At 38.8% G+C, this 12,262-nt stretch overlaps 1 protein-coding gene across 1 annotated transcript in view; it reads right to left on the bottom strand.

The window, feature by feature from the left end:
- Positions 1–12,262, bottom strand: part of LAMA1 (laminin subunit alpha 1) — a 98,729-nt gene that overhangs the window by 46,698 nt on the left and 39,769 nt on the right. The window contains 9 exon segments of the mRNA XM_041477600.1: positions 295–381; positions 978–1,105; positions 1,868–1,978; positions 2,883–2,994; positions 4,258–4,469; positions 5,193–5,294; positions 7,854–8,027; positions 8,983–9,123; positions 11,982–12,142. Coding sequence (XP_041333534.1) covers positions 295–381; positions 978–1,105; positions 1,868–1,978; positions 2,883–2,994; positions 4,258–4,469; positions 5,193–5,294; positions 7,854–8,027; positions 8,983–9,123; positions 11,982–12,142 — 1,228 coding nt within the window.

The following is a 12,262-nucleotide window of genomic DNA, read 5'->3' as shown; positions in this document are numbered from 1 at the left end:
AGAATCACACAATCACAGAACAATGAGGTTGGAAGAGACCTCTAAGATCATTGAGTCCAACTTATGCCCTAACACCTCAACTAGACTATAGCACCAAGCTCCTCACTGAAGGGAGTTTTTCCTGTTAAATTTTAATCTAAAGTGTCTCCGTATTACAATGAAAGACAAAATAAGAAGGAAAGTGTTATTAGGAATGTTCTGTACATGTGGTATGAACAATACAAGGAAGACAGGATAATGAACACCTAGTGATGGCAATGATACAGATGTTTCACCCAAAATTAGTGTACATACCTTTCACATTGAGAACCAGTATAGCCTGGAAGACATTTGTCACAGACAATTCCACCTTCCTCACTCAGCTGGCAAGTGGGACTGAAACTAGTAAGAATATTTATGGCAGTTGGCATCAATGCACAGAATCACAAGACTTCTGCAAACATTCAATATCCACCCTTCCTTGCACGTTGCTATATGAACCCACAATTGCAATTTTTCCTAGTTTATCAATGCTTTTAACATTAGAATGTGTCAAAATAAATGTATAATTTTCAAAAGCACTTGGGTTTTTTCATTTGAAAAGCAAGATTTTAAAACTTCCTAAAATTTGGCTTTCATTCTAGCAAAGCAGTAAAATTGCTGTGCCGAGTTCCTTCTTTTTCAGATAAAACACTTCTGTCCTTCTACTGTTTTCTGAAAAAACAAGGAAGATAACCATGGTTTTGGTGCAAAGTTCAAGGACAGGTTGAACTATTACTTTCATCCACCATGCAAAATCACACCAGTTCACTCAGCCTCTCTTAGCCTAGTCAATATATTTGTCTACATTGAAAAACAATGTTTCTATTATATATACACAAACAAAGATGAAGAAAAAAAATTCCTTTTCTCTCTCCTTCAGATGTCATGACTTTATCTCGCTTTCTGTTTCTGGTTTTGCTGAAGATGCAAAAGACAGTCTTGCATAAGAAGCTTACTTGTTTGCAGAAGAACTCAGAGGACATGCGCAGGGCCGGCAGTCCTCAGATGTTCCTTGGGATGGATTTCCATAGAAGCCAGGCAAGCACTGATCACAGAAAGGTCCTGTTGTGTTGTGTTGACAAGCCTGTGAGACATGGAAAAAATCTTTTTGTATTTTCTCTTGATGGTTTTTCAGCCTCTGAGGGATTCCTACAGCAGTCTGCATGCAGTATGACATCCAAGGAAGCCATTCTTCAAGACATGAAGAACTGCCTAGAACTCTGAAAATAAGTGTTTGATTTTTTTTTTCTGAGTTATGACAATCCTGATTGGTTTTTCCTACATTTTAGAATATACTTTATGAAACCAGCCACATTACTTATACACATACTTAAATGTACTTCACATATTGCACACACTTGCAGTAACAAACTTATATAGTTTTTACTAGTGTTTAGCCATTTTATTCCAGTAACCTTTAATTTTCAGAAGAGATCTGAGAGCTAAATTTTCTCTTCGCAAGGTAATGTGCAATTTCCACTGGTGTTAGTCATGGAAGATGCACATATATCTGAAAACAAATATTCACCGCTTAAATTTGTTCTTTTGAGGAACCTGCAGCAAGCAAAATCAGGATTCTTATCAGCCAGTATATGATGGCATTTTTCTATGAGTTCTGACTATTCCCCACTTGAAATGATAAACTGAAACAAATTGTTTATTGGAAAACACAATAATGGAGTCTTGAAACATACTCTGAACTAAACAATGAAAACCAACAAAAATAAACACTTGGCACCCATAGCTTGAAATTACGCACACTGTAAACTTGTCTCCCCCAGTCAAAATGCTCTCTTAACTCCTAAATAGATGCTTAAAAGGCAGGACACTTTGAAGGATGACTTACAAAGCAAACACCGTGAATGTCACACTCAGTTGCATGCCCATTGCACTTGCAGGGCTGACAAATACCTCCAAAGAGTATTCCATCCACACGGTAGTACCCAGGGAGACAGGACTGAGAGGAAATGAAGGAAGAAAAAGCAATAGCATTATGTGTGTTGAAAATACACATCAGAATTTTTCAAAGAGTGCACTTCCGACCACCCACCATCCAACCCATTCACACTGTGGTAACTGAATGCTCTTTCAACCCTATTGATGTCACTGTAGCTCTTTTCTGGTAGCTGTTTTTTACTTGCACTGGATAAAGGGGATAAGAATTAACTCCATAAAACTTTGATTCATCCCTTTGTTCCCTGAAGGCATGAAAGTTAACTTTTGTGTGGTTTAATATGTGAAATTCCTTATTATGGGACAATAGAAAAGATATTCTACCACCTCTACAGAATCATTAACAATGCTATAGCACAATTTCAGTATTTTCATACTGAAATTATTTGTCAAAATAGTTCCTGCTATTCTGCAGTAGGACTGTGCCTCTCTAAATCTTCTATTCACAGATACACAAGACACCACCTTGCACAATGCATTTCACCCTTGTGGGTTCTTCCAAAAGCTAGCATTCCTCCCTGCTAAGGTTCCTTATTGCCCCCTTAAACTTAATGGCACATAACAGGAATAAACTGAACATGATCCAGCTCCAGAAAAAGTGCTATTAATGAGTAAGGTAAGCTCAGAATAGCTTCACAGAACTTTAACAGCTGCTCCCTCTGAAACACGGATTCTGAAGCACATCACCATTTTTTGTGCCATGAAAAAGAATTCCAGAAATAAGTTTAAAATCACACTTAGAGTATCTGAAAGAAAATACCTTCAGGATTGCATAAAGTATAGTAGGCAGCAATTCACCACATAACAAACACTATAATAGCAGTTTAATTAAAGATAGCCTGCCCTTAAACCTAGATCCTTTACAATAGGAGATAATTTTCCATACACAAAATACTGTAAGAGGTTACCTCGCAGGATAATCCTGTGTAACCCTGAGGACATTCACAGAATTCCACATCTGGTGCTGAAGAGAGATCTATAACATTTGCATTTGCAGTATCCAAGGTCACAGAGTCCAGCCTAGGGTTAAGCAGGAAAACATCACATCATTCTTTTCAGCAGACTTGATCTTCAGCAGCACAGTTTGCTTCTGGGGAGGTAACACCAGTGAGCACTGCTCCCCGGCAGGGACAACTGAGGAACAGTCACAAATCTCTTCCAAGAAGTCTGTGATCTTACTCTTACCACAGAATTTCCTGGGGAGGTAACACCAGTGATCACTGCTCCCCGGCAGGGACAACTGAGGAACAGTCACAAATCTCTTTTCCAAGAAGTCTGTGATCATACTCTTATCACAGAATTTGCCAGTTTCTCCTGTTATCATTATTGTTACTGGAACAGGCAACCTCCTCAGTCACAGGTGACATTTTTATAAGAAATCTTTGCAAACATTCCATAAAGACAAACATGCTATCCCTAAATAAACATAGATTTCACCAGAGTGGTGTGGGTGCACAAAGTGAATTTGTTATCAGTTCCTATTTTATTGACACGAAATACTACCAAATGACAGGATAGTCACAGAATATTTTGAGTTGAAAGGGATCATCAAGTCCATCTCTTAAATAAATGGCCCATATGGGGATTTGGATCCGTAATAACACTAATTAGCACCATGCTCTAATTAGGGAATGAGGAAGAAAGGTTGTCAGTGAGTGTAAGGAAATTAACTAAGTAAATGAATGAAGCTGATTCCCTTGAGAGCAATACAACTTTTTTCCTGTATCTCAAAGAAGAGGTGAAACTAAGATCTGTAAGGTCTGACACAGATACTGCCAAGGCTGCTTTGAGACTATGGAATGATCAGCTAATCCATTGCAGCCTAATTTTCCTATTAAGAACTCCCTTAGAGAGGAGTCTCAATAACATCCACAAACAAGCATCAAAAGAAATTACAATCAATGTCTTTATTGATAGGTTTTCAATAGGCAGTGATGGATTAACTTGCCACATACTCAAATAAGCATACTGTAGGGAGTTCTGGAGGCATTTCCCCTTAAAAAAGCAGCTATTGCAATAAGACTTTTATGCACTATTACTTTAAAGCAGAAGACAACAATATCTCTGCTATGAGATATCATTAAAATCAAATGTCCCTTACCACACAATCTATACGACTGTGTTTTGGGGACAAAAACTGGTCTTAAGAAAATTCAATAAACATCATTTTTCCTAGAAACTATTAACATAAAACTTCAGGAATACTTCCACAAAGAATCATTATTCATATGCAGAAAAATAACAGAAGTATATAGATTAACTTGAATATTTTATCTCACTTACCTGTACACAGCCTTTTTGGCAATGTTGTAGTTGGCCCTGATCAGAAGATGGGTCACATTTGCCAGAACAGTCATCAACATTTCTCGGTCTATTGCTTTTTTGGTATTAAACTCTATGAAATTGTCTGATACAAGTCTCACTGAATTAGAATACTCCTCATATGGCTGTAATGACAAGCCCGCTGCTCTTGTACTCAGAATCTGCCCGTTACCCTGAAATTGAAGGACAAAAGAAAACATTTTCCATATATGCATGTAAATTTTATTAAGCAATAACATTTAGTGTCAAATACACATCCATGTAACACAGAGAAAAGGCAACCAAATTAAATTCCTTGCATTAAGAAAAAGTAAGTAAAAGGCCAACATTTTCTGTGGCTTCAAGACCACACTCCTGTTCTCTCTTGGTTCAGAGACTTCAGAGTTCATTTGTAAAATAATAAACAGAATTGCAAAAATCAAATACCTCTACAAAACAGAATTTCCTTTCTTCTTTGTTCTATTGCTAAGTACATCTAAAAAATTGGTTTTGGAGATGCCTGGATTCAGCAGAGAGCCTTACTTTTTAATTGCAACATAAATCTAGAAAAGTAAGCAATCAGCAAGAAAACTCACTTGTTTCATAAGCATAAGTCTTTCCAGTTTATTGCAGTTTGTTTTGTAAACACAGCTTTGTACATTTGGTAATAAGCAACTCACCCATATACACACAGATTAAATTCTAAGTATTTAGCATTTAAAACTAGTATGGTATACCCACAACTTCAGACAAATGGATTAGAAAATCAGAGAAATGAGTAGTAATAAAATTTTGATAGTGACATTTAAGGGACTTAAAACTGACAAATCTACTACTATAGAAATATTATTTTATTTTTTAACTCTTGCATAGATTCTTAATAACGCCTAAATAGTAACAAGCTGAAAAAAATCTACCTGAATGATGACATCCACACTAGACACTATATCACTGTCCACACTCTCCATTGGAATGTCATAGGATACCGTATACTTCAAGTCTCCACTAAAAGCTGTGAGCTGAAATAACAAAAAGCAAAGTCTTAACAACAAAGTCTTAAAGCAAAGTCTTAACTTCCAGCCAACACCAAGAAATTACATGGGTCAGTACAATGTCCATATTACAAGACAATTGTAGGATTACAAATACCACTTTAGAGAAAAAGTTTAGCATGCCATGAGTGTCAGCACAGGGACAAGAGCTGGCTTGTTGCTGTGCAGGTGGTGAGAGCTAGCTCAAGGCTCTACAGGTGATTCAGATAAGTGCCCTCATTCAATGAAACACTAACAGGACTCTGATCAGACAGCTGAGGTGTATGATATCATCCTACCCAAGGGGCACAGCATGCTGGAGTTTTTCTCATTCCATACACCACCTTTCAGGGTCCTTAGCCCCACACCTGCTGCTGACTGCTACAAAGTAAGTTAACAGTTAGACCTATATTAAATGAATAAGAAATCAGAATTTGAGTGAGTGTTGCCCTGTGCAAAATCTGCTCCTTAATGTTACACTTCTTACACTTGTTTTCATTTACTCTGTCACTATACTAATAATAAACACAGCTGCATGGGCAGAGAGAGTGGACTGAAAATAATTACAGGTAAGGCTGCAAGGATCTCCTCTGCTCACCTTTGATCACCAAGGATCTCCTCTGGTGAGGCCACAGCTGGAGTTCTGACTCCAGTTCTGAGCTTCCCAGTACTAGAGAGAGGTGGACATACTAGAAAGAGTCCAGCAAAGGGCCACTAAATGATTAAGAGCCTGAAGCATCTTGAATATGAGGAAAGACCAAGAGTAGCAGGACTGTCCCACCTACAAAAGGCTCAGAGAGATCTTATCAATATATACAAACACCTTAAGAGAGGGTGCAAAGAGGATGGAGCTGCGCTCTTTTCAGTGGCGCCCAGTGCCAGGAAAAGAGGCAATGACCACAACCTGAAATACAGGAGGTTCCTGCTGAACATCAGGAAACATTTATTGTGAGGGTGCCCAAGCAGCGGCACAGGTTGCTCAGAGAGGTTTTCCAGCCAACACCAAGAAATTACATGGGTCAGTACAATGTCCATATTACAAGACAATTGTAGGATTACAAATACCACTTTAGAGAAAAAGTTTAGCATGCCATGAGTGTCAGCACAGGGACAAGAGCTGGCTTGTTGCTGTGCAGGTGGTGAGAGCTAGCTCAAGGCTCTACAGGTGATTCAGATAAGTGCCCTCATTCAATGAAACACTAACAGGACTCTGATCAGACAGCTGAGGTGTATGATATCATCCTACCCAAGGGGCACAGCATGCTGGAGTTTTTCTCATTCCATACACCACCTTTCAGGGTCCTTAGCCCCACACCTGCTGCTGACTGCTACAAAGTAAGTTAACAGTTAGACCTATATTAAATGAATAAGAAATCAGAATTTGAGTGAGTGTTGCCCTGTGCAAAATCTGCTCCTTAATGTTACACTTCTTACACTTGTTTTCATTTACTCTGTCACTATACTAATAATAAACACAGCTGCATGGGCAGAGAGAGTGGACTGAAAATAATTACAGGTAAGGCTGCAAGGATCTCCTCTGCTCACCTTTGATCACCAAGGATCTCCTCTGGTGAGGCCACAGCTGGAGTTCTGACTCCAGTTCTGAGCTTCCCAGTACTAGAGAGAGGTGGACATACTAGAAAGAGTCCAGCAAAGGGCCACTAAATGATTAAGAGCCTGAAGCATCTTGAATATGAGGAAAGACCAAGAGTAGCAGGACTGTCCCACCTACAAAAGGCTCAGAGAGATCTTATCAATATATACAAACACCTTAAGAGAGGGTGCAAAGAGGATGGAGCTGCGCTCTTTTCAGTGGCGCCCAGTGCCAGGAAAAGAGGCAATGACTACAACCTGAAATACAGGAGGTTTCTGCTGAACATCAGGAAACACTTATTGTGAGGGTGCCCAAGCAGCTGCACAGGTTGCTCAGAGAGGTTGTGGAGTCTCCATGCTTGGAAATACTCAGAAGCAGGTCTTTGATTGTGGTACTGGTAAACCTGTTCTAGGTGTCCTTACTTGAGGACAGAGTCTGAGCAAGATGATCCCCAGAGGTCCCTTCCAACCTCAAATATTCTGTGATTCTGCTGCAAAAAACTGGGACACCCGGAGCTTTAGCTAGTAAACAGGGAAAAAATTAAAGACTAGTTATTTGGAAACAGAAGATGGCTAAGAAGCAGGCAAGAGATTTTAATGGTTCCATCTACTGTTATTGGGCAAGGCATTAAGGGTGTAAGTTTTGGGGTAGGAACCAAGTGCACGGGAAATATGAGCATATAAATCAGTAACAGTCAAGAGAGATTATATTGTGTCAAGGATAGGCCTGGAAGGAAGTGGAGAGATGGATGAACTCAAAGTGCAAAAAGAGGGTACTGGGAATGTCTGCGCAGGAGCACCCTGATTTAAAAAGCAGAGATACAGTGAGAAGTTTGGTAATACTGAGCTTTATGTGTAATCTTTAATTAAAGAAACTACATATTTAGAGCAAAACAGGTTATGGTTAAGACAGAGAACCTATGAAGGAGTTTTGACACTTAGCTGAGTACTTACTTTATTTCCTAGATATGCCTCAGGTGCTGACCAGTAATAAGTATTTTTCAGTACTTTCACAGCCTCAGTGTTGTTAATACTTATTTGATGGGGTCCATCAAATTGGCTTCGCTGAGGCTGTACACTTCTTGCTTTGTACAGATCAGTAACAAGCCATCCAGTCATGTCTGAAATCTGCAAGAGTGGTAATATCAATGGCAGTCAGGCAGTTGTGTTACTGAGAAAGCATTCACCTCTTCCTAGATAGTCATTCAAACTGATGGATCTAGAACACTTCCATTAGATTAGTTGGTATCAAGTATATGCAAATATGCCAGTTCAGACTAGGATGGTCTCCACCTCTCTATTTGACAGGAACAAAAATATAATGAATGTGATTTTCATACTTCCAACAAAATTAACATTATAGCTATGCAGCTTCCTGAGATAGAAATGCATAATTTCAAAGGCTTCAAGGCCAATTGCCCCCATTTATAGATAGGGCTGAGCTGGAGGAAAGCAAAACTACAGTCCCAGAAGAGGGACCAAGATGAGAGAACTTTGTTCTTTTCACAGAGTTTTATTCAATCATCTTAGAATTTCAGTCAATTTGATATGTTTTCCTCCCTTTTTGTTGCACACAAAACAGAAGGTCTAAGTGTGGCTAGCTCTGCAAAGATACATAAGGAATTTAGTGGGAAAAGAGTGGCTGCAAAGCCTCATAACTCAAGAACTGTCTAATCAGAAAACAGTGATATTTATAAACACTGTTTGCTAAGAAACAGTATTGTCCATATTGCAAGAGGCCCAACAGCCTTGTCCATTAGGTATAAGAGCAAGGAAACAGTTTTGGGTTTACCTGTTCAGCATGAAAAAAAACTTTAACAGTCAGAAAAAAAATACTTTTTTCCAATGCATTATGGCAGCCTTCACTACCCAATGCTTCTGATACTACTGCTAGCCAGCAGGGCCAAAGCCTGCCCTTGCTGACTACCTCAGAGCTGCCCAACGATACTGAAAATCCATTCCTCTGTAAGGAGAAACACACCAGAATTTGAAGTTAACCTGGGCATATGTCAAAGAGAAATACAGTACATTTTGCAGCTGCTTGAAGAAAGAATATTAGGTCATGGACATAACATTTAAATACCTGACTGACAGGCCATGTAAGACTGTCACAGACATCAGAAACACCAAAGCAAAAACACTCCGTGCAGCCTTGAGGATTTCTTTCTTGCAAATTGTAGAATCCTGGTTTACAGAGATCACAGTTTTCACCTTCTACATTTTCCTGTCAAAGGCATATAACATTTGGTTCACATCAGCATTATTATGGTAACAAATACCATGGATTAGGTGGGATTTGGGCATAACAGCATTCAGAAGGTTGTAAAAGAAAACACATTTCAGCACAGCAGGATTATTGAATAAGACTCAGAGCTTAAAACTGAAACTGATTGGAAAAATTCATCAGAATTTGCCAGTTCATCAAAATCGAAACAAGCCCCAGCAACGGTTCTATTGTAGTAAAATTTCAACACACAGACAGGGTTTGAAAAGCTTCGCTAGCTTGCCAGTCTACTTCTATTGTGGCTTGACTTTGTAGATTGCTCTGGAGAAAAGATCTCATATTTTCTGAACACAGATTACCTTTCAGATATCTCACCAGACAGAATCCAGAAAGCTCACCTTTAAGGCCAGGCTCTAGGAGCCACCACAGCCAGCTTCAAGTTTCTCAGCCATCTCTTAATATTTATGCTCTGATGCCCACTACTGCTGCCACCTCTTCCTGGAAGAGCACCCCACTATGACAGCTAGCAATTCTCCCACCCAATATACTCTGGCTAAGGTCCAGAAACTCCTGCTCCAGAAGTAGAGATGCTCCACTCCTTTAGCTCCTTTCATTGGTATTCTGCCATGCAAATTGGGTAGTTCAGAGCACACAGCTACAAACCTCTTTCAATGCAGAATTTACAGGGGGAAAAAAAAATCCAAATCCCAATATTCTATTCTCGTAAAATTTGTGCAGCAAATATGCGCCTATTTCTTAAAAAAAGTTTAGACAATTGCTGCTGGCAAACAAACCAGCAGAGAAAATATTTTATAAATACCCACAATGCTGTGTAAATAGCAGATCTCCATGGGCATTTCCACACACTGAGATACAGAACATTTCCTACTGACAGGGACAAGATTCTTATAATGTCCTAGCTTCGTATCAGGAGAAGATCTGAACACACAGCACTCTCCAATCTCAACCTTTGGTTTCACTACACTCCACTACAAAGGCAAAAAGAACTTTACAGAACACCTCACAAAGTTCCCTGATACATATAGTTAGGACACTAAGACTGCAAGGCATCCATGTGAAGAACTGTCTTACTGTTTTGAGGAGGCCTATACAAGCTCTGCATTGCCACATGAAATGCAAAGTCTGTAGACCAAAATCTGATTTCAGAAGCAGTTAGCAGGGTACCTTCACTTCAGCGACAGGAATCACTCCAGATTGCAGAGTTATATCAGATCTGGTCCTGTGATCTGGTCCAGATCTGGAGCATATTTCAGGCTTACCAGAGAGAAATCTGAGACTTCCAACTGTCTTTTCTTCTAGAACAGTGTTTGGCATGTCAAGATTACATAAAACCTCTCTAGCCAGATTAGGTCTTTTGGTAAGCAAAGTACAACCTGTGTTTGCAAAGCATATTAAAAATTTATGATCTCCAGTTCTGATTCAAAGTTTGAGGATGGCTGCTTCTATTTGTTCAAATGCACATCTGGGAAAAATCTCAGGCAAAGTGCCCCCTGAGATAATGAGAACTTAAAATCTTGGATTTTTACAGAAATAGTATTTGTATGCTCTCTTCAGTTTTTTTATTTCTCAGTCTTCAGGATGGATTTGGATCACACATTTCACTGTCTAACATTATTAGACACAAATTGTTTATTTCTTAATGAAAAACAAAAATCTTACACAATGACTAGACCTCAAGAGCTACGTTTCAGGAAAGACCAAATATGACAAAATGCACTATATAAAAAAAGAATAGAGTCTGCAAAGGCTTAGAAATCCCATCTCCTTTGTTTGATATTTGGAGTGCACCACTTCTCTCCTTTGATCTCCGTAGGTGGTCCCACTGGCTGGTGACACTCTTTGTGATCCGGCCTAAAAATTCTGTATGCCAGGCTTGTACCCACAGCAGCTCTGAAAAGGGGCAGTTTCTAGTCCAGTTTATACCAAAATTTTCACTAGTTAGCCGCATTGCCTGATACAGTGGTAGCCTAACTCAAAATCAGGCACTTATCTCCTTTTTGTATTTAAATTGGCAATTAGAACCATTTTGTTTTTCCAGAGTCTTGTTATTTATATAGGTTTGATTTTTTGGATCAGATAAATTATGCAAAAGGAGTAAATTTTCAGAATTGTCAAACAAACCATGTTGTCTTTGGCTCCTGTTCGCTATCATATTTGGCAACAAATACATAAACTACTCCAACGTTTGGTTCAGAAAATTGAGTAACTTCTTTAAATATTAACACAGTTTTTTTAATAAAATTCAGTGGAATCTACAGCTGCAAGAAATTTTAAGGGGTTTGGATATTTACCAAAAAATAAAATGCTGCAAAACTGCTCTCTTTTTAAACATTTTTATGGTTTATATTTTGTAATTGAATAATTAAACCATATTTCATACATATGTCTAGTGCAAGTGTTCCAATAGTTCTTTCCAAATGCCTGCTGTTTCATTACACAAAGCAGATGTTTTAAACACAACCTTTGTTTACAAGCAATCAGTGGTTTTGAAGAGAAATATCAGTTCATTCCTAAAAACAAACCCAGCTACACATACTCATTCTCAGTGACTGACTGACACAGGTACAGGTTTTATTTCATTTTAATGTCAGTCTGGCCCATTATTATAGAAAATGTTGTATCAGTAACATAGAGAACTACACAACATAAATTACCATATTTTTCAGTACAGAGAATAATTAGTAGTTTAGAGTTCTAGACTGTCAGGTGTACACCAGGTTACATCTTATAAAGGAAGTGATGTCCCCAGTAAATGAAGTAAATGAAATTTCACTATTAGAAAGGAGTTAATAAACCACAGATTCCATGTTGAACAAAAGTGGAAGTTTAGTACTCACTTTGCAAAGACAAGGCTCCGTGCATGGATCTTCATTGATGCTACCAACCAGGCTGCAGTTACAGCGCAGGCAGTTTGGGTAACCCCGATACCCAAATGCACAATGATCACATTTTTCTCCTGCATAACCTTCCCTGCACTGGCACTGGCCTGGCCAAGTGCCTTGAATAGCAAAAATAGAGGGGAAAAAAAAACATCAGAGCAGGCAATAGGCTGGATTCAAAATGTCTCAGAGGGTACAAATAATTTAGCATTGCTTTTTTATTACACTCCGTGTCATAT

Source organism: Pyrgilauda ruficollis, unplaced genomic scaffold (genome assembly GCF_017590135.1).
Source record: "Pyrgilauda ruficollis isolate IOZ18807 unplaced genomic scaffold, ASM1759013v1 scaffold41, whole genome shotgun sequence".
NCBI classification, from domain to species: domain Eukaryota; kingdom Metazoa; phylum Chordata; class Aves; order Passeriformes; family Passeridae; genus Pyrgilauda; species Pyrgilauda ruficollis.
This window is presented reverse-complemented; position numbering and strand designations above follow the sequence as displayed.